The sequence below is a fragment of the Crocodylus siamensis genome, chromosome 1, assembly GCF_052110815.1.
Source record: "Crocodylus siamensis isolate JL-2025a chromosome 1, ASM5211081v1, whole genome shotgun sequence".
NCBI classification, from domain to species: Eukaryota; Metazoa; Chordata; order Crocodylia; family Crocodylidae; genus Crocodylus; species Crocodylus siamensis.
In genome coordinates this window covers 57,002,795-57,028,815 of record NC_143395.1, presented here as the reverse complement: position 1 = coordinate 57,028,815, position 26,021 = coordinate 57,002,795, and the positions used below count along the sequence as shown (strand labels likewise).

Below are 26,021 nucleotides of genomic sequence, written 5' to 3'. Positions count from 1 at the left end.
GATCAACTCTTTTGCTGAAAGACCACAACAGGTTAGAATGCTTTTGATGCTATGGATTGCTGTTTGAAATCTTTGGGTTTATCTTGTGAATCATGTTTGCACACCTAACAATGCTAACATGATTCACAAGATAAACCCAGAGATTTTGAAGCACCCTATAGTGTTGCAGAAACCTGGATGAGAATCACTGTTCTAATAGAATTGAGGAGTGGGAGGTGACATGATAGCAGTTTTCAAATATTTGAAAGGATGCCATAAATAAGATCGAGAAATACTTGGTTTTATTTGCTCCATGCAGGACATGAGGCAATAATTTATACTTCAGCAAAGCAGATTTAGCTTAAACCTCAGGCAAAACTTACTAACTGTAAGAGGGGAAGGACAATGGAGCCAGGTGCCATGGGAAGCTGTAGAATCTGTGTCACTGGAGATTTTTTCAAGAACAGGCTGGAAAAACTGATAGATTTGGGATGGTTTAGGAACAGCGTATCCTTTATCTGGGCAAGCGGCTGGTGTAGACAATCTTTAAAGTTCCTTTCAACCCTGTGATCTAACTGGTACCAGCATCATGAAAGACCCAGTTCTAAATGTTTCTTGTATTTTCTGTGGGACTTGCATGTTCAGACTCCCAGCTATTTGGTTATGGCTTCAAACAGCTGCAAGAAAAGAAACCCTGCCATTCTTGTACATATGTTAACCAACTAACTGTATGTGTGACTTTCTATTTGTATGTATAAATATCTATACCACTTGGATACACTGTGACCCATATGAATTTGTGAGGTTTGGCCCTGTCATTAGTTCTAGGGGCATACATCTTCACTTTGTATGAGCACAGCTCAAACTGTGAGGTTTGAAAAATTTGTTCAGTGAGTTCTCCCACCCCCACCAAATGATTTCATCTCAAAGTTAAGTCATCTTTATTTTTAGCCACAGACTAGAACAGAATCCACAACTACTTATGTTGCCCTAAGAACCAGCGGGGTATCTCTGGGTCTCCTCCCAAATGGAGAGAGAGCAAATGGCAGGTTCAATATTGCCTTAAAATATGCTTCAGCTTTCTCCAAATGAGAACCCAATTATCTTCTCCAAATGAGAACCTATTTCTTTAATAAATCAGTTTTATTGAGCATTATAAAGTATTAACTCCAAGCATGCATATAGAAATAATCTTAGCAAGTAAGTAATTGCATATTACCGGTCCCAATAATACATATCTCAAGAGCTGGCCAGGCATCTCGGAGCAGGCCGGTTCCTTGAAGGGAGATCAGATCCCGTCAGTTCTCAGGCACTGTTGGGGTGCAGGGAAGGGGAGGGGGAATGGGATGGAAAAGGGGAGGAGAAGCAGAGAAAGAGAGGAAGGGAAAAGGGGAAGTAATAATGTTTATTTATAGACCTTTCATCACATAGCTACCAATTAGGACAATTTTCTGTTTTTCATCAACAACTTGGGGTTTGTCTTTGTTTTATTGTTGTTTTCCTTTTCCTGGTACCAGGGGCCACTTGCTTCAGATATGGGTGGAATGTGCCATAGCAAACCTTTTTATCCATAACAAGTGCTTTTATCATCAAACTGTTGCAGGAAAAAGAAAGCTGCATCCAACCCTTTTCTCTGTAGAGAGCAGTTCATACAATCACACAACTATGAATGCACTCTTAGCCTACTTATGTCAGGCTGCTCTAGGCCTTGCAGGCCTAAGGGACCATTTCAGTCCTGTCAAGCCTCAAGAGGCTGAACTGTCTCCACACTTGCGTCACATGTCGAGTCCAAGCCTTTCCTCAATTGGCATTATATCTTTTGCTCACTGCTGAAGACTTTCTTCCTATTCTTTATTATCTCACAATTTCAGAAGCCTTGCTCAAAGAAGTCCTGGCTTATGTGGCCAGCGTTGGCTTCCCCAGTTTACCTTTTATTGAAACAGCCTTGGCCCTTTCTTTTTCTTTTTGTTTCTGGTTTCCTAACTCAGAATGCAGCCTTTAGTCCTTTAAAGAGGAAATATATACGTAATGATGATTTAACTTGGCATGATTTGCTTAGATGGGATTATTGCTCTAGCTTTTATTTCCTGTAAAAGGTTTTGACAGTTGTGAAACAATAGGAATGTGAAAAAGAATAAGCAGTGAACATACTGCTTTTAAAATAAGCCCATTTTCCTTTACGTAACAAAGCAGGGCCAAACCCAGGAATTCTTATGTCATATTAAACTTAAGTTATGTATGACCTGGCCTAGCCATACTGGTTAAGAGCATGAGGGAAAATCACCTCCCATTTGACACTTTCTGGCAATTCTTTCTCTGCCATGTAGATACAGGTTATACCAGGAGGAGAGGGCCCTTTTGCTAGTGTGGTTTCTTTCAGGTTATAACTACTGGCTAAAGGATTCCTCTTATTGGTATAAGACAGGGATGTCAAACTCATCAGGTCCGGTGAGCCGGATGAGAGGTGTAAGGCCAGCCGACAGGCTGAATGAGAATGAGTGTCATGGGACCAGTGTGTGGACTGGATTAGGTTTACAGACTAGTCTGACATGCTGGATCCAACACATTGGGCTGGTCCAATGCAGGTACCCCTGTCTGGCCCGGCATGCAGTACACGGGGCTGGATACGGTACACATGTGCAGCATGCAGGGCCAATTCCAGCACATGTGTAGCATGCAGCACACAGGGTCAGACCAAGGTACCTGCACTGGGCCAGCCCAATGTGTTGGTCTGACCCTGGTCTGACCCTGTGTGCTGCATGCTACACATGTGCTGGAATTGGCCCTGCATGCTGCACATGTGTACCGTATCCAGCCCCGTGTACTGCATGCCAGGCCAGACAGGGGTACCTGCATTGGACCAGCCCAATGTGTTGGTCTGACCCTGGTCTGACCCTGTGTGCTGCATGCTACACATGTGCTGGAATTGGCCCTGCATGCTGCACATGTGTACCGTATCCAGCCCCGTGTACTGCATGCCAGGCCAGACAGGGGTACCTGCATTGGACCAGCCCAATGTGTTGGGTCCAGCATGTCAGACTAGTCTGTAAGCCTCATCCAGTCCACACACTGGTCCCATGACACTCATTCTCATTCAGCCTCTTGGCTGGCCCTGCACCTCTCATCCGGCTCGCGGGACCTGATGAGTTTGACATCCCTGTCTTATACCAAAAACAGGACTCCTTTAGTCAGTAGTCATAACACCTCCTGAAATAACAAACTATACCAGCAAAAGGACCTTCTTCCTGGTATAACCTGTATCTACATGGCAGAGAGAGGATTGCCAGAAAAAGTGTGAAAAGGGAAGTGATTTTCCTTCATACTCTTAACCAACATGGCTAGGCCATTGTTCACTGCTTGCAGTGTGTGGTTCCAGTCCAGGACACATGGGTGGCACAGCAGGCCAAATGATAGGCCTCTGCAGGTTGGGTCTGGCCCACAGGCCTTATTCTTGATACCCCTTACATAAGATATATCCCCCCAAGGAGGCTTTGCTGGAATAGCTATCCTTTGTGGTCTCAAGCAGCAGTGCTCAGCACACCAGCCAGATCCAGCCTTTGGTGCCATCTTATCCAGCTTTGAGGGCTCCCCATGTGTCTGGAAATTTGGTGGCATAGGAGCAGTGGGAGCCCTAGGCCCCGAGTGCTAGAATGGGTGCCCTCTTGCAATGCCAGGCCCCAGGGCCTGATCTTGGCATACATGGGCAGCACTGGAACTCAGTGCCCAGTCCTGGTGTATGAAGGCTAGCTGGGGTCCCATAGGGACCCAGTCTCATCACATGGGCTTTCATCCAGCTCACAAACTGCTCCTGTGCCTTTACTCTGGCCCATGGGGCCAAAAAACTTGAGTACTACTGGTCTAGGGCAGTGGGAGCTACAAATTATCCTGCACCTCCCCCAAGTACCACTCCAGTCTCCTTTCCTGCCCCATCTGCTGTTCTGCTTTCTGCCTTATCTGCCTCTGTGCTGCAGCCCCATCCCTGTTCTGCCATATTTCACTAACACAAGCTGCTCATGCCATTTGTGGCCCATGTACTTGTAGGTTGGCCATCTCTGGGCCAGAGGATCACAGGGTCTTTCATTCTCCTTCAGAATCTAACACCCAGTTGTTATTCGTTTTTGCCTGGTTACATATTTTTAAATATATCTTGATGAGCACATGGTGCCAGATACCTGCTTGGCCACAGTGCATCCCTACTGAGGTAAAGTACTGCCCTAGCAGTTTGACTGCATCTTGAGGCTGGTCTTTGTAGCTGTTGCAACCACACTGTTAACTCAGATATGTCTACACCGGCTACAATTACACTATATGCAGCCATGTAAACATAATTTTCCAGCTGACTCTAGCTCTTGTCTTTTCAACAGCAAAAATGTCTGAGGATGTTAAAAAACTGCAGGCTCCTGATTCTTCAAGCAGACATGTAAGTACCATATGTAATCTTATGAATACCATTCCACTTGGTCAATGACTTGTAAACTGCCTCTGCTGTTAACAGTTTTATCTGTCTTCTCAATCCACTATATGTGCTGCACTTGCAGTTGGGAGTGTGGGTGGCTTGGTGACTGTTTTTGTGGTTGTGTTTTGAAATGCTAAAATGGGACTTTTGATGTTAAAATGGTGTACAGGGCTGAGGGTTTTGCTTCAGCACTGGTTTCTGTCTCTTAGTTTGCTATTGTAACTATAGTTACCGCACTTTCATTAGTGTTAGCATATTCCTCAGCAGTTTCCCCTTGTAGAATTAATGGATGTAATTACTTTCAAATACCAGTAAAATGAAAGTGACCTTTATTGTATTTGCCTCCAATGGTTTTTGTTTTTTTGGGGAGTTCTTTGGCTTTTCTGAACACCTTGTTCACCTGTGAATGAAAATGGCCCTCTAGCTTATTTCAGGCTCAGACATCTCCATTACCTTTCATGGTTTTAACTCTAAAATATCTGAACAGCACCTGTTGCTCACCTAAAGAAATAACTGATGTCTCTGAATCCTTCCAAGTACGTCAACATGCAGCAATAAAGCTTACAGGTTTTATTATCCCTAAATTATTTTCACCCAGCACTGGAAGCACAGGTTTTCCAAAAGCATGTGTTCAGAAAAGCAATACAAGGATTTTAAATCTGGTGACTTTTGTTATTGCAGCATTTTGGAGTCCCACTCACAGATTAGGACCCCCGTGGGCTAGGTGCTGTTCACATGGAATAAAAAGACAGTCCCATGCCCCAAAGAGATTACAATATAAGAAAAGAGTTGATAGCTACAGACAAATGATGGAAGACAAAGACACAGGGACAAGGAACCCTGAACAAACATGGCCTCATGGCTACTATCCTTTCTGCTATCATGAAAGTTTATCTCAGCAGAGGCACAGCCTGCCATTTGTCAAGCATGGCACTAGATTATTTCAATGAGAGGAGCTATGTAATTATCCAGTATTTCTGTGCATGATAATGAAAGGAAGAAGAGAATTCCACAATGGCTGTTTTTACCTTAGAGAGAGAACCGTTTATAGTGCAAATTGCTTCTGTGAATGACCCTCATCCTATAGCTGCCACAGCATGCCATTAAATGGAGGATTATTTTGAATACTTGTATCCAAAATAGAAATCTAATTAGCCCAAATTGGAAAGGTGACATGCATCTTAGCTCTGATAAACCCAATGAGTTATTCAATGGAAGCTATTATAGGGTCCATGGGCAGATTCAGTCTTTTTGTAAAGTGGGGGTGCAGAAGCAACAACCAGCACTGTAGGGGTGGCTGCACTTCCATTTCCAGCTTCCCTCCATGCTAGAGTGAGCAGACAATGTTGTAGAAGCAGCAGGTGAGGACTTTTAGAGTCCCTGAATCAGGTAAAAATCACATGCTTCTGCTCTTTCCGCTCCTCTCTTCCCCTCCATGTTCAGCAGCACCTTGCCTTCCCTTGCCTCCTGTTTGCTCCCTTCCCCACCCACCACCATTCCTATTGCCCTCAGCTGCTCCTGCCCTGCTTCAGGAGGCCTGCAGGGACTGGCTACATGGGGAGCTGGTGAGGAACACTGGGGGATCAGAGCCTGCAGCTCAGTTGGAGCAGGGCAGGAGAGGTTCTGGAGCTTCCTCTGCCCCCGGGTCGGCTGGGAACATTGGCAGCCCTGGGCAGGGAAGGAAGGGAGGAGAATAGTGGGGAGATGCTACTGAGCGCAAAGGGGAAGAGGGGGTGAAATTCTTAGCTGATTTTGGGGGCTTTATAAAAGTCTGTAGCTGCTGTTCCCTTGGAAGTGGGGTGTGATCACGCCAGTGCGCTACCTCTGAATCCACACTTAATAGGATTTGTCTAGCCTAGGACTTAAGGGAGAAGAGTTTCCCTGTGGCTCTGTGTGCAGACGTTCTGAACACTCCACCATGGAGAAGGGCTACAGCAGAAGGGGTGGTGGCCACGGGCTACTTTCTGACAGGATTCCTTGCCCTGTCAATGCACTCGATGCCTGGACTTGCAGACAAGCAAGACGGGCTCAGTGGTAGTTGTGGGCCATGTTGTCATGCCGACAAGGCTTGCAAGCTCTGCTGCCACTCATTCATGCCCAGGGGTTTGGTGACCCAGAAGCCAGCGGGACAGCAATCAGCAATAGCTCCCAGACACCTTCTGTCAACATCCTTGAGTGCATTGAGTGTCCAGTTTTTCAGCCAGGAGTATGGTTAGACCTCAGTGTCCATGGTGCTCTTCAACTGTTGGCATTAGGAGCACAGGTTCTGCTGGCATGTCAGTGCAGTATATGCATCTGCTCATGGCACAGTCCACAGGGCATGTGCAACTGTCCTGGATGGGGAGACAGTGCCCTGGGTGTTTAGTTTACCCACACTGCTGTTGGCTATGGGGTGGGGGTACTGAGGATAGGGCAGAAGGCAGGATGAGAGGGAGCTGGGCAGTCTGATGCTGCCCATGGCCTGGGAGAAGCGTGCTCCGCTCCCCTCTCCCTCTCGTCAGTAAAAGTGACATAATTACTGCGCGTGTTGGCCTATGGCCCCTTAATAAGTGGTCGGATGGCACCTGGAGCAGATTGTGTGACTTATGGATAAGGCCTGCCAAATCAAATCCCCTTCCCTTGAAGCCTGCAACTTCTTCCCATTGTAAGTAAAAACACCCTGTCCTGGCACTGTTAACCATTCCAGTCTTCCATGTTCAATATGCTTGCTTGTGTCGTACCCGTAATTGGGTTGAGTGGATGAGTTACTTAAAGTAGACATGCAGATCTCTGAGGCAAGCTTTGTTTTATTTAAAAGAGAATGAATAACTTACAGTATACTCACAAAATCCAGTATAGCATGTTCAAGCCTTGTTACCTCTTATGCGCCATTTGTTAAAGACACCCTTACAGATGATGCCTGGATCAGATCAGCTAAGCCACTCGTTCTGCAGCACCTGCAAAGCTTCTTAAGTCATCTGTTCTCCCAGCAGTACACTTCTATGGCAACCTGAAGATCTGCACACTTTGCTCAAATTTCGTCCCAAATTTAGTTGCATTCAAGTGGAATTTAGAACCAAATTTGGATTAACCCTTACTGTGATTGGCTAAGTGGCTACCCACCTGCGGTTAGCAGACCTTTGGATGCACTGTGCAGCCAAGTTCATATTGTAACTGCCGTATCCTGTTGTGGTTAAAATTTTGTCAAGCCGCCTTGAGCAGCTTCTTTGTTGGGCGAGCTGCCCTGAGCTGCTGCCTCGTTGGGCAAGCTGCTCACCTTTTGACACGGTTTTGTGGTTTGTAGCACACTGCAGCACAGGTGTTTTATTATCTTGACAATATCATGAAACCACGTTTCCCTGTTTCGGCAGCTCAGTAGCAACTGTGCAGTCAGAACACTTCAGTTTCTCTTTTGTCAGCTTCATGTCTGTTTTCTGTGCTGACAGCATAACCCAATATAGGGTACCGCAGCTTGTTACATCACTGCATTGCAGCTTTGTTTAATTTTGGCCTGATTTTGCAAATGAATCTGTGAGCAAACTCAGTGACCCTAATAATGTGAATAAAACTATTCCTTCAGCATAATGGTTTCTAGGGTCTAGGTCTTAGATAAGTAAGCGATTTGCAGTAGGAGTTGTCTCTTACCCGGGTTTTCATGATGTCCAGCCCAATGGTTTTCTGAGTTGACCGGAGCCTTTGTTTAACTGCAGATCAAAAAATAATGCATTAACTTGTTATTATCAAGGGTTCTGATGTTGTTATGAGTACTAGTTGTAAAGAAGGATGCAACTTTGTTTAGAACAGAGGAGACATAAGAGTTTGACACAAATATATATTGGTGCATCCCCTATCTTTCCCTGCCTTCTCCATTCCTGTGAGGAGAAATGCTTCCAAGAGCAGGATTGTTTATATTGATGCATGGCCCTTTCACAAAGAATAGAGGAGATATAAAGATGAAGGAACAGCTTGACATCCATGTATAAAACTCTCACACACACAGACGCTAATTTCTTAAAGAGAAATTTCTGTATGCGTTTTTCCCGTCATGCAAAGGACTTGCTGTTTTATTAAGCTTGCATCTCATTTTATTTGAGTAGCAGAGCAAGTTATGAATAAGGATCATGTGGATTATTTTAAAAGAGATTGTTTTAGAACAAGTTGAAGGTCTTTACTGATATCACCTCAGGCACCATTTAGAGCAGCTGTCACCTCTCTTAGGGTCTGATATGGAGTTCATAGAAGACGAGGAGACTCTTTTAGTTGATTTCAGAGCTTTGGATCATCCTCATAAAACCCATTTTAGTTTGCCTTTTGCTCATCAGCTTTCTGGGCCAATTTGTAATTTAATAACTTATCATAATTTTTTTTTTCTCCTTCAGCATTGGGGCTCACTTAATGTCCTGTCATTAGGTGTGCAGGAATGCTGATTACTATCTAGGTCAATTGTGCTAAAAAGCGTCTATTATTTTACTTCTTTTATAGTTTGCATTGCTCTTTCTGGAACCTGATTGAACTCTGGGTAATGAGACCTTGTAATAATTTGCTAGAATGCATACTTGGCTTTGAAATTTTAAAGACTCATTGCTGTAAACTAAGTCCCAAGAGCAACAATGTTTTAAGTTTACCAATACTCTCTGACAGATGAGCTAACCCAGATGAGCCTGGAATAGTAACAGCAACCAGCTGTTTTTTTTGTCCACTAAGCTGATTCAGGTCTATAGCAGGCCTTGCTACAGGTTTATTGTTCATGGCTCTTTCCTTTGGGCCAAACTGAAAACTTGATACAGTTTACATGGAGACACTTTGCCTGACATCACTATTAATACAGAGCTGCTGAATAGCTTTGTAGGCCTGTTCACAGAATGTAATGCTGTAAAATGACTGATCATTCATCGGGTGGTCTGATAGCACAATCCTATCTTTGTAAATCAGTAAGTTCTTTACCCCAGACATTTCACACACTGATATTTCCTAATTTCCTAATACCTATTAACTGCATTTTAGCCATACTTCAGAGGTGTGTTTCAGGACGCTTCCCATATTATCAACATGTATTGCTTTTCTCATTGATCTTAGTATAATATTGTCATGGTATAAATAACTATAATGTCTTCCACAAACAGTTCTAAGTTTTCTTTAATTTCTGATGCTTCCACTCTCATGAGTATTGATCTGTTCCTTGGGATGTAGTCTGCTAGAGTATTAAACCCCCTAGTACGTCAAGGGATAACAATAATGGATTAGTGCTAAATTTACATCTTGGCTGTTGGTCAGTGGCCTTAATGGTTGGTTCTTTATTGAACTACTAATATTTTAATTTGTGAGATGGCGTGAACATTTCTTCACAGTCTCTCCCTTAACAAACATTTCTTTTGTAACCAGGGCACTTTTTTCTGTCTCATTTAACAATTAGCAGCAAACAGAAGACCCTGAGCATTACATCTAGACTCACCTTTATCTATAAAGTGCTGACACTGGTAATCCCTACCATACATTTTTAAGTCAAAGCAGAATTTTGGTACTGACCTACATCATCAGCTTTTCACTGAGGAGTATTCTCGCATCAGAATTACATTTCTTTGCATTAGGTCGGCTATTGATGGTTCACAGGACAATACATTTCATAGAAGTCTATTCAAGTGTCAACCAGGCCTTTCACATGGAACACAAATATGGAGAAACTTTGTAGGATTCTGGTTCAATGAAAGCTCCGTGGTAGCTATGATCTGAGTAGGCTAGAGTTTCATTCAGCTCCACTAAAATGCATGTAAAATATTCAGTCTCACTATTCTTGATCTGGCATGCTGTAATTTTGTTTTCTTCCTCACTTCTTCAAGGAGTTCAGTATTGTATGTATTGTATATTATGGTTTTCTTTTATCTTCCCTGTATATGATAAATGTATTTCTTAATCTTAAATTCTCCTCACCTGCCACAAAGGCCATAAGGCATTGTTTTCTTCTTCATGTGCCTAAACAGAACACTGCTTTTCTGCCTCTAGCCACTGTCTTTTATACCATTTCTAAAGTTTTCAGACTAATGGACTGCAATTAATCCTGAAAATTTCTCTCTGATCAACATATTCCTCTATTATCTAAATTTAAATTGATAATGGCATAAGGGAATTCAGGCCCGATGCAAACCACAGGTTATTTGCCATGGCCTCTGGGTACCACTAGTTCACAGATCATAGTTTGGGAATTACTGTCCTTCACCAGTTTCTTATAGTAGAAAAGTGCCCGTAGCATATTACTTTTTCTGCTTTTGTTGTTCTGTGTTGGGTAGTTTCCTAATTGGTTCTGACTGGGTCTGCAGCAAGTATATTGCTCACCTGCTCTTATGCCAGTTTCTTGACTTCTGTCACTTTTCTGAAACACATACCTTTTTGTCCTGTTTGTCTTCAACTCTGTGAGATGACTCTGAAGTTCACCCAGCTCCTTAGCTGTTTCTTGATCTGCATCTTAGTTAATGAGCTCTGAGTGACAAGCTATTTGGACAGATTTCTCTATTGTCAGTTTCAACTCCATCTGTAATTGTGGCAACGCTTCTTTTTTTTGACAGCAATGCCGATTTACAGATACGTGTCTAATTTGCTCTTCATTGTCAGCCCCAGATTCTCAGTGTTTGCCAGTTCACACAGGATTCTTTTAGCAAATCGACTAGGTATCATTTAGTGCTTCAACAGTTGTAGAGCCAGAAAGCTGTCTTGTATGTGCTGTTGTATCCTGGGATGAAGTACCAATTACCTTTGGGCATATCTAACCATAGGCAGATCTAGGATTTGAAAAGAGGAGTGCAGATGGTGTATGGTGAATCACTGCATATAACACTGTAACAGAGAGCTTGGGGGCTCTCTGTTTCTCTGAGAAGCAGTAGCCTAGCCAGGGAGTTCTGCAGACTAGGCAGGGTACACAGCAAATGCAGGCTTCTGAGGCAACAAGCTACTAGGCAATTAGCAGGCAGGTGCAGGCAGTCAGCTGACCATCCCGTGGGGCAGGACCCTGGGAACATGTAAGCTGGGGCTGGCAAGGGAGTCTCTGCCTGGTAGCCACAGGGGAAGGAGCTCCTGCCCAGGAGCGCCACCCAGGGATGCTGGGCCAACCGCTTTGCTGCCTGCAGGAACAGTGAGGCTTGGGGATCTCACAAGGATAGGAGGTATGCTGTATTAGTGATTATAGGTATACACTCTTAAAGGGACAGAGGGCTGTTGTCCCTTTATGTTTATGTTGTAGCCCAGGGGCTTGTGTTTATGTTGCGTCTAAACTGGCTTTTTGGGTTGGGACTGTAAGGGGCAATTACAGAGATCCCATTAGTGCCCATGGGGCACGCGGTAGCGTTGAGCCCTGTGAAGGGCAGGCTCAAGGCCTGAGCTATTTTTGAGCCCAGAGAGGGGTGGAGTGCAAGGTTGTAAAGCACACAGGGACCTGGGCCCGGTGCCCAACATAAGCACAGCCACACTGGAGCCCAGTGCCCAAGAGAAGTGCAGCTCCACAGGGGCCTAGTGCCCAGAGGGGATTGAAGCTACTGCCTCAAAGCCTGGTCTGACTCAGTGGGCCTAGGCTAGAAGGCCTAGTGAGATTAAAGAGGAGGAGGCCGAATCCCAACAGAAGGAACAACATTATAGTAACACCTGTGAGGCATGGGGCTTGGTGTAGCTTAAGGCTTTGGGTACCCTGCAGGGCACAGCTGCCCAGTGAGGGGTCTGAGGCCCAGTGAGGCTCAGTGATGGGCCCAAGGACTAGTAGGATGCTGGGGACCCTAGTGGGGGTTAATTAGAACTGGGGCCACGCAAAGGTCTGTGGGCAGCCTCCCTATTAATCAGCATACCATCGAGGCATGGCAAGAAAAATGGGAAGGTGCCCTAGAGTTGAGCAGGCATGGTCACAGAGCCACTAGGGGGCATGGTTGCCCCTGGAGCCCTGACATGCTACAAATGGAACATATTTTTCTCCATGTAAAAAGAAACTAAAAAGCTTTACTAATATGCTAGCAGCCTAGGAGTATATTATTCGGTTTAAGATCAAAGCAAAAACAAATGTAACTTTATTGGAATGTGCATTAATTTGCTATATCATATATTATGTATTAAAAATACAACAAACTATGCAAAATAATCAAAAGATGTTCTTTAATTAGTCATGTAGTTATTAAAATTAAATGTACATCTTTCAGGTTCGTAAAACAAAATCAAGCCTTCTTGACCTTTTGAGAGTTCTTTCAGAACACATCAAAGGTAAAATCATTCAAGTGGTTTGTTACAGCACACCCTGAATATATGCTGTTTCATGTTACTGTGTGCAGATAATTTCAGCTATTGTCACATGACTGAAATGAAACATAGAAATGTTATACTGACTCTTTATTTATCAATAGGTACCTGAATTTCTCAGTTTCCTCATCCTTAGCAATTGCAGAGGAAAAGATTTTCCTAGTTACTCACATACTGGGAATGTCTGTTTTGTATAAAAAAAACTTGATATTCTTAAGTGTCACCTACTAGTACAATGTTATTTATAGAATTGTAGGGTTGAAAGAAACCTCAAAGATCATTAAGTCCAGCCCCTAACACAGATGCAGTATTTGCTGTTCCTAATCCATTCCAGCTAGATGCCTATCCGGTCTCTTCTTGGAAACCTCCAAGCAAGGAAATTTTACAGCTTCACTAGACAGCTTATTTCACTGTCCCACAATTCTTATTCTTTCAGCTTGCTTTGTTGTTTACTCAGGACACTGAAATCACAAATGGAAGAAACCAGTGAAGATGCAATGGAGACCAAATGAAAAAATTCACAGGGCTTGCTCAGTCACATTTTCCTCAGAACAGAAGTAGTTGCTAATGTCATGGTAAGATCTAAAGGAACCTGTAACAATGTATATAAGATCAACAGGTGAAACAAATGAAATTCCAGTGAATAATTAAATATTTTATACTGAGAACCAGGCTTTTGTGCCAAGACACCACTTGCTTGCAAAGGTTTCACCAAGATATGTGTATTCTGAAGAGTAAAATGATCTGAAATTAAATCAGATGCTACCTTGATCAGTTTAAGAGCAGTGCTAATGTTGCAAGCTATAGGTCAAATACTCAGACCTTCTTCAGTGCTCCCCTCACCACTCCAGAGTAGGGGAACTTTGTAGGATTGGTGGAATGACTCCTGCCCACTATTCCCATACCACCCAGCTCAGTACTGAACATTGGGGTAGCACCAGGATTGGATGGGCTCCATCAACCATGGTTGACACAACAGCACTTTGAGCTAGTTAACAGGACTGTACGAAGCTTTAGTTCACAATTCGATTTGGAGGAGATTTGGCCCAATTTGCAGGCTGAATCTCCAAATCAGAATTGAATTGGGAAAAGCTTAAAAATTTTGGAATTGATTTGGAGATTCAGAGGTGGTCTTTCAGGGGAACAGAAGCTGAAAAGAGAGAGGGGGAGCAGTGGGGGAAGGACTAACATCTCTAGCTGGCCAGTGACTGTGATCTGTCCCTGAGTCCCCTTCCAATCACAGTGCTCTGGGGGAGGGACATAGAAACAGCATATAAGCCTCTGTCTGCAGGCTTCTGTGCCTTTTGTGAGCTGTTTCTGCATGAGCAGCAACGTCTGAAAGGTACTGGACTGGCTTGGCTTCCCAGTCAGTCTCCTATTACTTTTTGCTTTTGGAAAGGATTGGATATAGCTTAGCTTACTAACTAGAATCCCTCTACTTATCCATTTCTTTCAATTTATATTTCTTCTTAGGGTTTTTTTTTTCCAAAACTTTTTAAAAAGAAAGCTGTGTTTTCCCTGGTAGTGGGATCCATCATTGTGCAGGGAAGCATATAATACACACACTCACACACATTAAAGAAGTCAGATATTCATAGAAGAAGAAGGGATTATATGTAGTTTTTAATATTATTAGTTATAGTTATTAGTTACATACAGACTGAAAACAATAGAGAAGAAGTCAGATTAACACAACACAGAAGTCAGTCAAAGAAGAAGAGATTATTTTAGTTACACAATACACACAGAACAGTAAACACAACACAGAAGAAGACACACATTCAGATTAAAATAACAGAAGTCAGAGTCACAGAAGAAGAGATCAAATTATATGTAAGTATTATTATTAATCATACTTACAATCACATTATGGACAACACAGAGCTCAGATAAAGATTAACACAACACAACAAGTTAGAGTGTCACAGAAGAAGAAGAAGAAAATAGATATTTTAGGTATGCTACCCAACAGCACAGAACAGTAAACAAAACACAACACAATAGTCATATATCAGAGAAGAAGACATATATTCTATTAATAGTTACAGACATAGACACATTTTCCAGCACAGGAAAGATTAATGTGAAGTGTACTGGGAAGGCAGGTGCCAGGTCTTCTGGCAGGGGAGGGAGAAGGGCTAAAGGGGATAGGAGGAGAGCTAGAGCTGTAAGTCTGTCCCCGCTTCCCCACTCCTCCCCGCAAACATAGATGCATCCTCTTTCATGGCAGCCATGAATCTTGTGCTGCCAGTAGAAGCAAGGAGGTGGGAGCAGTACCTGTTCCTGCACCTGCACCCAGGGTGAGGCTTTCACTGCCAGAGAAGCTGGATCTGGAACCAGGCGACCTGAGCACCCAAGCAAAATAAATTCTGTGGGCCAAGGTGGAATTTGTCTTTGTGCTCCACGCCCCTCGAAGTTCCCCTAGACCCAGGTCTCCTTGTCAGGAAGGCACCTCAGAGGAGGTTGTGGAGGCAAGTGGCTCAGCTGAGTCGGTTCCTCCTGCTGTTGTGCCTCTGCCTGCTGAGGAGGGGGATAAGGCAAGATCCCCACCCTCAACCCAGAAGCAGGGGAGTAGTGTAGCGTTGAGATTATTTTGAGGTGGCAGATGATCCCAAGTTTTATATCTGCCATCACTGCCAAAGGCAGATCAGCCAAGGTAGGCTCCGGAGCAACGAGAGATGTGTGGGTGAAAGCCCGCTGCACCCCCGCTTTCCTGAAGCCCCCCAGATACCCCCCAGCAGCTGCGGAGCCCCCTGCCGACCCCCAGCACAGCCAGAGGCAAGCAGGGTCTGTGGTGGGAAGGGGTTAAGCCCTCTCTGAGTGGGAGGAGGCGGCTGCATGGAGCCAGGCCGGGTGAAGCCCCACCCGGGCCCCTACTTCGCCCAGCCCCCCAGGGAGCCATGCGGACAGGCTGCGCAAACAGGTGTGCTTATCTGCTGGCGTGTGAGTTAGCATGGAGTTTGCGCAGGTGGGTATGTGAGACCCTGCCTGCGAACCCCCCAGGGTAGACAGTCCCAGCCGTAGCCAGCCCACCAGAGGCACGACACGGATGGGCACATGCCACACCCCAAGGGTCCCCTCGGACACCTCAGAGACCGCCACCCAGATGGAGCCCATGGTTCCGGGCTCCATGCAGACGGAGCCCCTGGCTCTAGGCTGTGGGGGCTGCCTGTCCCTTTTTCAGGCTCTGGGCCCCGGGAGCATGGCCACCTCCCCTTGTGGGGTCTGCTCCCTTTTGGGGTCTCTGGCGCGCCAGCTGGAGGAGCTCCAGGCCACAGTCCAGAGACTGCATGCCAGCAGGGACTGTGAACAGGAGATTGACTCCTACTGCCAGGCCCTTCTCCCCCGGGAGCCGGAGGGTAGACCACCGTCTCCCTCCAGGACAAAGGAGGACTCTGGGACCTCCCATTTTGTCCAGTCTGTCCAGTCAGGGGCATGGACCAAGGTGGTCAAGGGCCCTAAGGCCTGCTGCACCAAAGCCCCTGCTCTTCGGAGCTTAGCAACAGGTACACACCTCCAGCAGAGCCTACTGAGTTGCCAGCTCCCACAGGCAACACAGGCTCAATTGCAGCTACCATCTTCACTCTCCCCAAGACAAAATGAAAGGTGTTTGTTGTGGGAGACTCCATCCTGAGGGGGACTGAAGGGGCAATCTGCTGCCCCAACCCCTTAGTCCGGGAAGTCTGCTGCTTCCCAGGGGCCCGCATTCGAGACATTGCGGAGAAGATCCCAAAGCTCCTCCAGCCCACAGACCACTATCCTATGCTCCTTACTCACGTGGGCACCAATGACACAGCTCAGAGCACTCCCAGTCGGGTCATGAGGCGCTACAGGGGTTTGGGAGCAGGGCTACAGGATCTGGGGGCACAGGTGGTGTTCTCTTTGATCCTCCCAGTCTCGGGCTATGGGCTGAGGAGGGAGAGGAGGATCCACGTATTCAACCAAGACTGCGGCGCTGGTGTCATCAGGAAGGCTTTGGTTTCCATGACCACAGCCTGCTCTTTGGCGAGAGAGGAAGCAAGCTGCTGGGAAGAGATGGCCTCCACCTCTCTCCCCTGGGGAGGAGGCTCTTCTCAGCCAGACTGGCTGACCTGCACCACCAGGCTTTAAACAGCCCGTTGCAGGGACGGGGGGAACTATCGCCACTGCTAGCCCGCTGAGCAACCCTTGCAAAGCCAGCAGGCCAAGGCACTTAAGGGAGCCCACCCTTGCCGCAGCCCTGGTACAATCTGTGGGCAAGGCAAAAGCCCCCAAGGGGACACTTGCCTGCCTGTACACAAATGACAGGAGCTTGGGGAATAAGCAGGAGGAGCTCATCCTCCTGCTCAATGCAAATAATTATGATGTCAATGGGATAACGGAGACCTGGTGGGACTCCACCCATGATTGGACCCTGGGTATAGATGGCTATACGCTGTACAGGAGGGATTGTGTAGATAAAAGGGGCGGGGGTGTAGCTCTCTATGTAAAGGAAAGCTACATGTCCCTGCAAGCTGATCTTGGCGACCAGGGTGGACAACTAGAGACCCTCTGGGTTAAAATCCATGGGGAACATGGCACAGGGGACACAACAGTGGGAGTCTACTACAGACCTCCCACCCAAAGTCCTGAGCTTGACCAGGAGTTCGCCCGGGAACTGGCTGAGGCCACATGCTCCAGGACCATGGTTGTCACGGGTGACTTCAATTACGCGGACATCTCATGGGAGGACCACTCAGCAAAATCCGAGTGGTCGCAAAGCTTCCTCTCGTGCATGGATGATCTCTACCTGACTCAAGAAGTCTATGGGCCAGTGAGAGGTAAAGCACTGCTCGACCTTGTACTGGCTACTGGGGATGACCTTATCGACGACCTAATGATCGATGGGAAGCTAGGTGACAGCGACCACAAGCTGATCACCTTTACCATCCGCCGTAAAGCTGGCAAGTCAGTCAGCAACACAAAAGTCCTTGACTTCAGGAAAGCCAACTTTAACAAGCTCAGGAGGCTTGTCAGTGAGGCCCTAAGGGACTATGACCCTAGGGAGAGGGGAGTTCAAGAAGAGTGGTTGCTCCTCAAGGGAGCGATCCTCAATGCACAAGCTAAGTCTGTTCCATCTCGGAAGAAAGGCAGCAAGAGGGCACAGCAGCCCCCCTGGCTCTCCAGGAACCTAGCAGACCTCCTGAAGCTAAAAAGAAAGGCCTACAAAGGATGGAGGATGGGATTCACCTCCAAGGAGGATTATTCCGCACTGGTCCGGTCCTGCAGAGAGCAAACCAGGAAAGCCAAGGCTGCAACTGAACTCCAACTAGGTTCGAGCATCAAGGACAATAAAAAGTCCTTTTTCAGATATGTGGGGAGCCAGAGGAAAAGCAAGAGCAACATCTGAATCCCTGCTGAACCAGATGGGGCAACTGACAACTGGCGCCCAGGAAAAAGCCAACCTATTAAATAGGTACTTTGCATCAGTCCTTCATCAGTCCCATGGGACGCCCGTGCCCGCTAGGGGACAGGGAGGTCCAGGTGAGGGAGATCCCCTGCCCTCCATAAATGCTGACTTTGTGAAGGAACATCTTGAGAAGTTAGATACCTTCGAGTCAGCCGGCCCTGACAATCTGCACCCCAGGGTACTCAAGCTGGCGAGCATCATAGCCCAGACCCTGGCATGGATCTTTGAAAACTCCTGGTGCTCTGGTGTAGTGCCCGAAGACTGGAAGAAGGCCAATGTGGTGCCCATCTTCAAGAAAGGTCGGAAAGTGGATCCGGCTAACGATAGGCCCATCAGCCTGACTTCTGTCCCGGGGAAGATCTTAGAAAAGTTTATTAAAGAGGCCATCCTTAATGGACTAACTGACACCAACTTCCTAAGAGATAGCCAGCACAGGTTTCTTGCGGGTGGGTCTTGCTTGAGCAATCTCATTTCCTTCTACGACCAGGTGACCTATCACCTGGGCAAGGGAGAAGAGATTGATGTCATATATCTTGACTTCAGAAAAGCCTTTGATCCAGTATCCCATGATCACCTCTTGGCAAAACTGGCCAAATGTGGCCTTGGGTCCACCATGATCCGCTGGCTGGGAAATTGGCTCCATGATCAGACCCAGAGGGTAGTAATTGATGGCAGTCACTCATAGTGTCCTGTGACCAGTGGGGTCCCCCCAGGCTCTGTCCTTGGACCCATATTGTTCAACATCTTCATTAATGATGTGGACATTGGAGTCAGAAGCGGACTGGCCAAGTTCGCCGATGACACCAAACTTTGGGGCAAAGCATCCACACTAGAAGATAGGCGGATCATCCAGGCTGACCTGGACAGGCTCAGCAAATGGTCGAATGAGAACCTGGTAGTGTTTAACACTGAAAAATGCAAGGTTCTCCACCTTAGGAGGAAAAACCTGCAGCATCCTTATAGGCTTGGCAGTGCTACGCTGGCTAGCCCTATGGAAGAAAGGGACTTGGGAGTCGTCATTGACCACAAGATGAACATGAGCCTGCAATGCAATGCTAGGAACCAAAATGCTGGCTTGCATCCATAGATGCTTCTCAAGCAAATCCCGGAATGTCATTCTCCCCTTATACTCGGCCTTGGTGAGGACACAGCTGGAGTACTGCCTCCAGTTTTGAGCTCCACAATTCAAAAAGGATGTGAAGAAGCTTGAGAGAGTCCAGAGAAGATCCACATGCATGATCAGAGGTCAGGAAAACAGACCTTATGATAACAGGCTGAGAGCCCTGGGTCTCTTTAGCTTGGAAAAGTGCAGGGCTCAGGGGTGATCTGATGGCCACCTACAAGTTTATCAGGGGTGACCACTAGTATCTGGGGGAACATCTGTTCACCAGAGCACCCCAAGGAATGATGAGTTTGAACGGTTATAAACTACTGCAAGACTGTTTCAGGCTGGACATAAGGAAGAATATCTTTACTGTTTGAACCCCCAAGGTCTGGAACAGACTGCCATCGGTGGTGATTCAAGCACCTACATTGAACACCTGAAAGAGCAAATTGGATGCTTATCTTGCTGGGATCCTATGACCCCAGCTGACTTCCTGCCCTTTGGGTGGGGGGCTGGACTCGATCTTCCGAGGTTCCTTCTAGCCCTAATGTCTATGAAATCTATGAGGCAAGGAGGTGAAACATTTTACCACCATGGCGATGCTGCTGCATCTCAGGAGGCAGCACACCTTGTCTTTCTTCCTCCTCAGCCTGGCACTATTGTGAGCATGCCCAAAGGGGAGTCCCCCACTCGCTCCAAAGCCCCTGCCCCCCCAAAGCAGAGGCAGGCTACTTTGGAGTGGTGGGGGAAAGCTGCAGACAGAGGGGGGTGCGTTGCAAGGGTGAGCAAGATCACCCAGAGCACTGGGGAGATGCTTGCTCTGGATGGCCAGCCCTTCTCCTTAGTTGAGTGGCCAGGGTTCAGGCAGCTCATGGTGTTCTAGCCCCACCCTACCAAATGCCTGTGTGCACCACCTTAGCAGGACAGTGGTGTGCTCCTTGTATGAGGCATGCAGGGAGTACTTGAGTAAGGAGCTGTACAAGGCAGGGCTGCAGGTAGCCTTGCACATCACCTCCAGCATCTGGAGCAGCTGTCGGTGGGCTCTGCTTCAAGCTGAGGTGATGGATGAGTCCCACATGGCAAGGGAGATCATGGTGACCATGAATCACATTGTACAGGGGTGGCTTATTGGCCAGGGTGAGCTCACCTGTGGGTTCATGGTCGCTGACAGCGGGGTCAATATGGTCAAGGCCATCCACGATGCCAACTTTCTTGGCATCTGCTATGTGGCACACAGGCTGCACGTTATAGTCAGGTATACCTTGGAAGGGGATAGGGCTGCCGCTGATGGCACTGTCACTACTGCCCAGATCACTTCCAAATGCAAGAAGGTGGCAGCCTACTTCCACCGCAGAATCAAGAGGGCCAAGAAGCTGTGGGAAAAACAGGTAGATCTGAGCATCCCACAGCACAAAATCAAGCAGGATGTGAAGATTCAGTGGAATTCCACATACCTGATGCTAGAAAGGCTGGTGAAACAACAAAAGGCTATCCATGAGATGGCTTTGCTTAGGGGGATTTGGATCAGCAGTCCCTTAATAGAGCTGAGTGGGATACCATCTCCCAGATCTTGGTGGCCCTCAAGCCTTTCCTGGAGGGCACCGAGACCCTCAGTGTTGCCAATGCCCTCTTTAGCCAGGTGATCCCTGTAGTGAGGGAACTTAAGAACCAAATGGAGAAGTTCCAGGGGATCAATGTTCCTGGCTGGTGCAAGCCATTGTCATCAGACGTGCAGGCACTGGTGAGGTGGCTGAAGGAGAGCATCAAAAGATGGCTGGATCCTCTGCGGTCCAGTACAGTCCACATGCTGGTGGGCATGAGTGACCTGAGGGTGAAGGGGAGCATGTGCACTGGCAGCACCAAAACCCTTGATCACTGGACACAGATGCTGGTCAACAGAGTCGGAGGCAGAAGGGCAAAGGTGAGGGGATGTGGAAGAGGGGGATTCACTCTCCCGTCCCAGCACTCCTAGCATTAGCCAGTCTTCTCCATGCCAGCCACTACCAATGTGGGCTAAAGGCATGGCTTCAATGTTGGGATCCAGATGCACCAGACCCCAGCCTTGGGTAGGTAGTACCGAGGCTTCAGTGGCTACCTATTTCACCAAGGATGTGGAGCCACTGGACTGAGACCCCTTGGCCGAATGGGTGAGCCAGAGCCAGATGTGGCAGGATCTTGCCACGGTTGCCCATGAATACCTGTCCTGTCCACCAACCAGTGTTCCAAGCAAGAGGGTGTCCAGTGTTGGACAGGCTGGAGCGGGGCAGGGGAAGGGGGATGTAGCAGCACAGGTAAAAGTGCAGAGGTACCTGGGGAGGCAGATGTCCAGCAGGTTGTAGTGTGTCAGAATTTCACTGTCTATATTGAGTCCATGAGTTTCTGTACCCACCTCCCCATTATACACTATGGCTGAATCTCCAAATCTCTCTGAATCGGCGCCAAATCTTCTGAAGCCAATTTGGCCGAATTGATTCAGAACAGCGATCCAAATCGAACCACTGGCCTCTGCATCAACCGAATCCAAATTGAATACTTCCCTATTCGCACAGGCCTACTAGTTATGTAGTACTCCCAGAGATCTTGCCCTCCTATTTATGCTATGCTGAACACTTCAAAGAAACTCGTACAAATGGCTATAAATTAAGCCTGGGGTGGGTTTCGCAAAGTATAAGTTAATTTTTAAATTTGATACAATGCCTTCCTTAATCAGAAGCTAAAAATATTACAGAGCATCTGTGACCTACCTAAATGAATGGTATCATTGATGAATTTTCTTTCTAATTTATTTAGTTTACTTTTGTTGTGGCTGACATTATGAAGTATGATATAGAACAGGTAGACAAACAGGTGGTAGCAGAGCTGTTGCTCAGTTATCCCAGTACTGCTATTTGGCACAGCGCCAGTCACAGACAGGAACTAACTGTTGCAGTTTGTCACTGAGATTGATAACATTAGGCATTCTGAAATTGTCCTTGATAAATTATATAAAATCCACATTTCTCCAAAGACAAACTACAAAACTACAAGAATGAGCTTCACATAATTCATACTTTTTTACTTGAAGAGATTCTGAGAGCTCAGTGAGTCACATCTAGAGTGATGTCAATTAGTTCTTTGAAATAGCTCTGCTGCACTGTACAACTGTATAATTCACATGCTCAGATAAGCAAAGTCAGTCAAGAAAGTAGTCATAGCTTTTTGTCTTAAAGTAACAATTTAATGACCATGTATTTGATATTGAAGGGGCTGGATTCTGAAGTCCTTAGTCAAGCAAAACTTCCAATGACTAGCTATGCTTCTTTTTCAGAATTGTTGTATATCACGAGCGCTCCAACTTCCAACCCCATGGGTTAAATGAGTGATACAGGGCCAGATGCAGGCCAGATCCAGTGACCAGTCAGCACATGGGGTTTATCTGTGGGTGTGATTTGGCACGCTATCCTAGCACCCTGTGCCAGAATACCCCACGTACCGCGTCATATTAGCATATGGGGACATGTCATCTGGTCCATGGGACTCCCCATGGGCCTGGAAACTTGGCCTCAGGGGAGTGGGGGCAGTGTTAATTCTGCAGTTCTGGGTGCTGCAGTAATTATTGCTGTTGCTTCTTCCCTCTGCCAAATTTCCAGATGCACAGGCTGGCTGACAGCCCTGTGGGCTGGAGGTTGAGCACTACTGATGTATACAAACATTATTCTCAGCTGCTGTGAATGAATATAGCTCTACTGAAGTCGATGAAGCTACCATGGAGAAACAAACCCTATAAATATAGCTAGAGCACTACAGGATTCATTACACTCTCTATTTAATCAGTTAATGGTGGATGGTCATTTTTTTTTTAGTGTTAGAACAGAAAATAAAACCCAAGATAGTGACATTCCAATACGTTAAGTGAAACAATGGCACGAAAAATCTCAGTACAGCACCATTGTTTCAAAGCTAGTCCATTTACTATAGGACCTCAATATTTAGCAAAATATCTGACATGCTTTGGCTTTTGCTTATTTAATAGCAAATGAACAATGGTGGAATTCATCAGAATGGTCTTCTCCGATTGACACAAATGGATGAACTGTGGATGCTGGGTTAGATGAATAATTCCCATAATTTTAAAAGGAACTGAGGGTACAATAAATATGTAGCACATTTCACAGTATTTTGTGTAAAAGATGTAAAAATGATGGCTGTGCACAAAAGAGAAAAATCTGTCAACTTGCATGATGAGTAGTACCAGGCACTATCTTCTATATTCACACATCACATTCCATATTATGAGGATATAATCTCTGACACTGATTCACATTAATGCACCAGCACACATTTATTCAATTATTTTTCAGAGAAGATTTATTTAATTAAATTTACTATCTTTTGACCTGCACTAATTTTATTCAGCCAAGTGGAGGAGGAAGGGGAAGTAAGCCCATTGCTACTTGCTTAGCCTACCAAAACCTTGGGTCCAGGTGCCATGCAGAGCACCATGTCCCTGGATATTCCCTACTCTAAGTCAGTACACAAGGGTGAGAGAAAAAGGGTGACAAGTATGTGGAATCTTGGCCCATTAATCACTGGCTAGAGTAGCTGTCATATTCAAAGGAAGAATCAGCTAACCTGCTTTCAAGGGCTGCAGTAATGTACTTCCTCCTCTCAGGTAAAATTATTTTCAGTGAGCAACAGGGAAGTACAAAGTCTAATAGGGAAATGGCTTAGACCCTGTGTTCCCTTGGTCTACTGTAAGTTAATATCGTCTTCATTTTGAGACAGAGAGAGACCAACACAGAAGTAAATGTTAGAAATGTGTGTGTGTGAGGGAGAGAGAGACTTTGTTTTTTACCTTTTACATCTTGTGGCAGCACACAAAAGGGGGTTTGCCACTTTAAGGGCTGGAGGCAAGCAGCTAGCAGGTACCTGATTAGGATGGCCATTTTAGGATCCAGTTCTTACAGGGTGAGGCAGCAGTTTGCTGCCAGCCGCTGAGAGAGAAACATCAGCCTGCTGAGCTACGGCTCAGGAACATCTTGGAGGTAAGGGCAGGTGCTGTAGGGATGGTTTGGAGGCTTCTGATCGTGGGCATCCCCTAAAACTACACTCTGCCAGGGTAGGAAGGCATGGTGGGACTGCCTATGGCAGAGCAGTCTCAATTAAATGCCAGGACCACAAACCTTCCTGGTGAAAGGTGGATAGGAGCACCTTAACCCCTGCTGCCACCAATTAGTGGATAGTTGTGTGAGTAGTGGGAGCAAGGTGCAGTGTTACCTGGTAGTTGGATTGTCTTTATTGATGTAATCATTGTACTTCTAGTTCAGTGATTCAGAACTTTTTTAGACTCAAGGCACCCCTTTTCAAGAGCTTGGAAAATTCCAGCTCTTAGCTTTCACTTGCTTTTTGACAATGGAAACATAACAAAACAGTTCTTTTGCAAGTCGGACTGTTTTTGACACTGGATTTCTACTTGAAATCTCTGGGTTTATCCTATGGATTATGTATAGGCATTTGCACATCTAATGGTGCTAACATTAGGTGGAATCCTATACTCTCCTACGCTCTTAAAAGGAGCTGACTGTACCCTAGGATGCCACAGCACTCTTGTTGACAATCACTGTGTATTTCAAGCCCACTTTCTGTTCCTCTGTAGTTAGAAGTTGTTTGTAAAAAATTTGTAGAATGAATCCACACAACATTACTGTTGAGCTGCCCTTGCACATACAAATTAATGCAACAAATTGCTTCAGCAGTACTTGGAAGCGAGGATTAGCAAAGCAGGGCAAGGCCAAAGCCCAACCCAAGGCAAGTATGGCCAGGTGATTAACAATTACAGAGCTGTTATTTGCCCCTATTTTAACTGGACTGTCTCAACTGCTGATTTTTGAATCCTTGTAGGAACAGCATCTATTCTTATTTTCAGTTTTAATTGGGGATTTTGGACAAAATAGTTTGCTCATTACCAAACTCCCTGAAGCCCCAGCTTTGGCTGCTTCTCAGCCCAATTTTCAGGGGTTTGCCTCCTCTCCACATCCTAGCCTAATGCTGCTGCTTTCTGATTTCTCAGGAGCTTCTCAGAAGCTCTGGGTCTAAGTGATCTAGTCAGCAGCCTCATTCCCAAATTGCCACATTTCTCTTCTGGCTCCCCAGTGCTGCTGTGTGTGCGGATGCTGCCACTGTCACTGCCCTTTTCTGGCTTCTCAAGAGCTTCCTTGTTCTGTTGTTCTGGGCCCACCCAGCCAGGTCCCAAACTGTCATGTATCTCTTTTTTGGTGGCAGGAGCAAAGGCTGTCTGCAACACTCCAAGTAAGAAACAGGAAAAGGACTGTTCTTTCAGGGACAAGTAGCTCTCAGAGTCTGAATTCACAGTCTGTCTTGCAAAACATAATTAGACATGTGATGTATTGAACATTCTTGTATCAAGTCATTTTCTAAAGTCATTAAAAGAGAAGGCACTGGCACCGTGAGAAAACACATGGATACACAGTAAGATCAATTGTCAATAAGGCTGAAGAAAGCTAGTAGTAATGTAGCTAAATATTCCAGACTCAACAACACTTCTGAGAAGACTACTGTCATTGCTTTTGTACCCACTTATGCACGCCATACAGTTATGCATCATCACAGCTATTCATTGCTTGTCTGTGAGATGAAGCTGACTGCTTAAATACTTTCAGACTCAAAGCTGAGGAAAAACATTATTTGCAGGGGGACAAAATCTGAGACCATTGTGGAAAATGTTTTGGCACCCTATTCAGCTGAGTTACTGTTAAAAGATCTTACAGGCAAAAAGTCACATTCTGTAGCCACTGACACTTCAAGTA

General features: G+C 46.0%; 1 protein-coding gene across 1 annotated transcript in view; it reads left to right on the top strand.

The window, feature by feature from the left end:
• The window catches only part of LOC149872815 (uncharacterized), a 126,083-nt gene that overhangs the window by 95,551 nt on the left and 4,511 nt on the right, over positions 1-26,021 (top strand). The window contains exons 3-4 of the mRNA XM_090057074.1: positions 4,344-4,399; positions 13,140-13,257. Coding sequence (XP_089913200.1) covers positions 4,344-4,399; positions 13,140-13,194 — 111 coding nt within the window. The 3' untranslated portion in view covers positions 13,195-13,257. The remainder of the gene's footprint in view (positions 1-4,343; positions 4,400-13,139; positions 13,258-26,021) is intronic.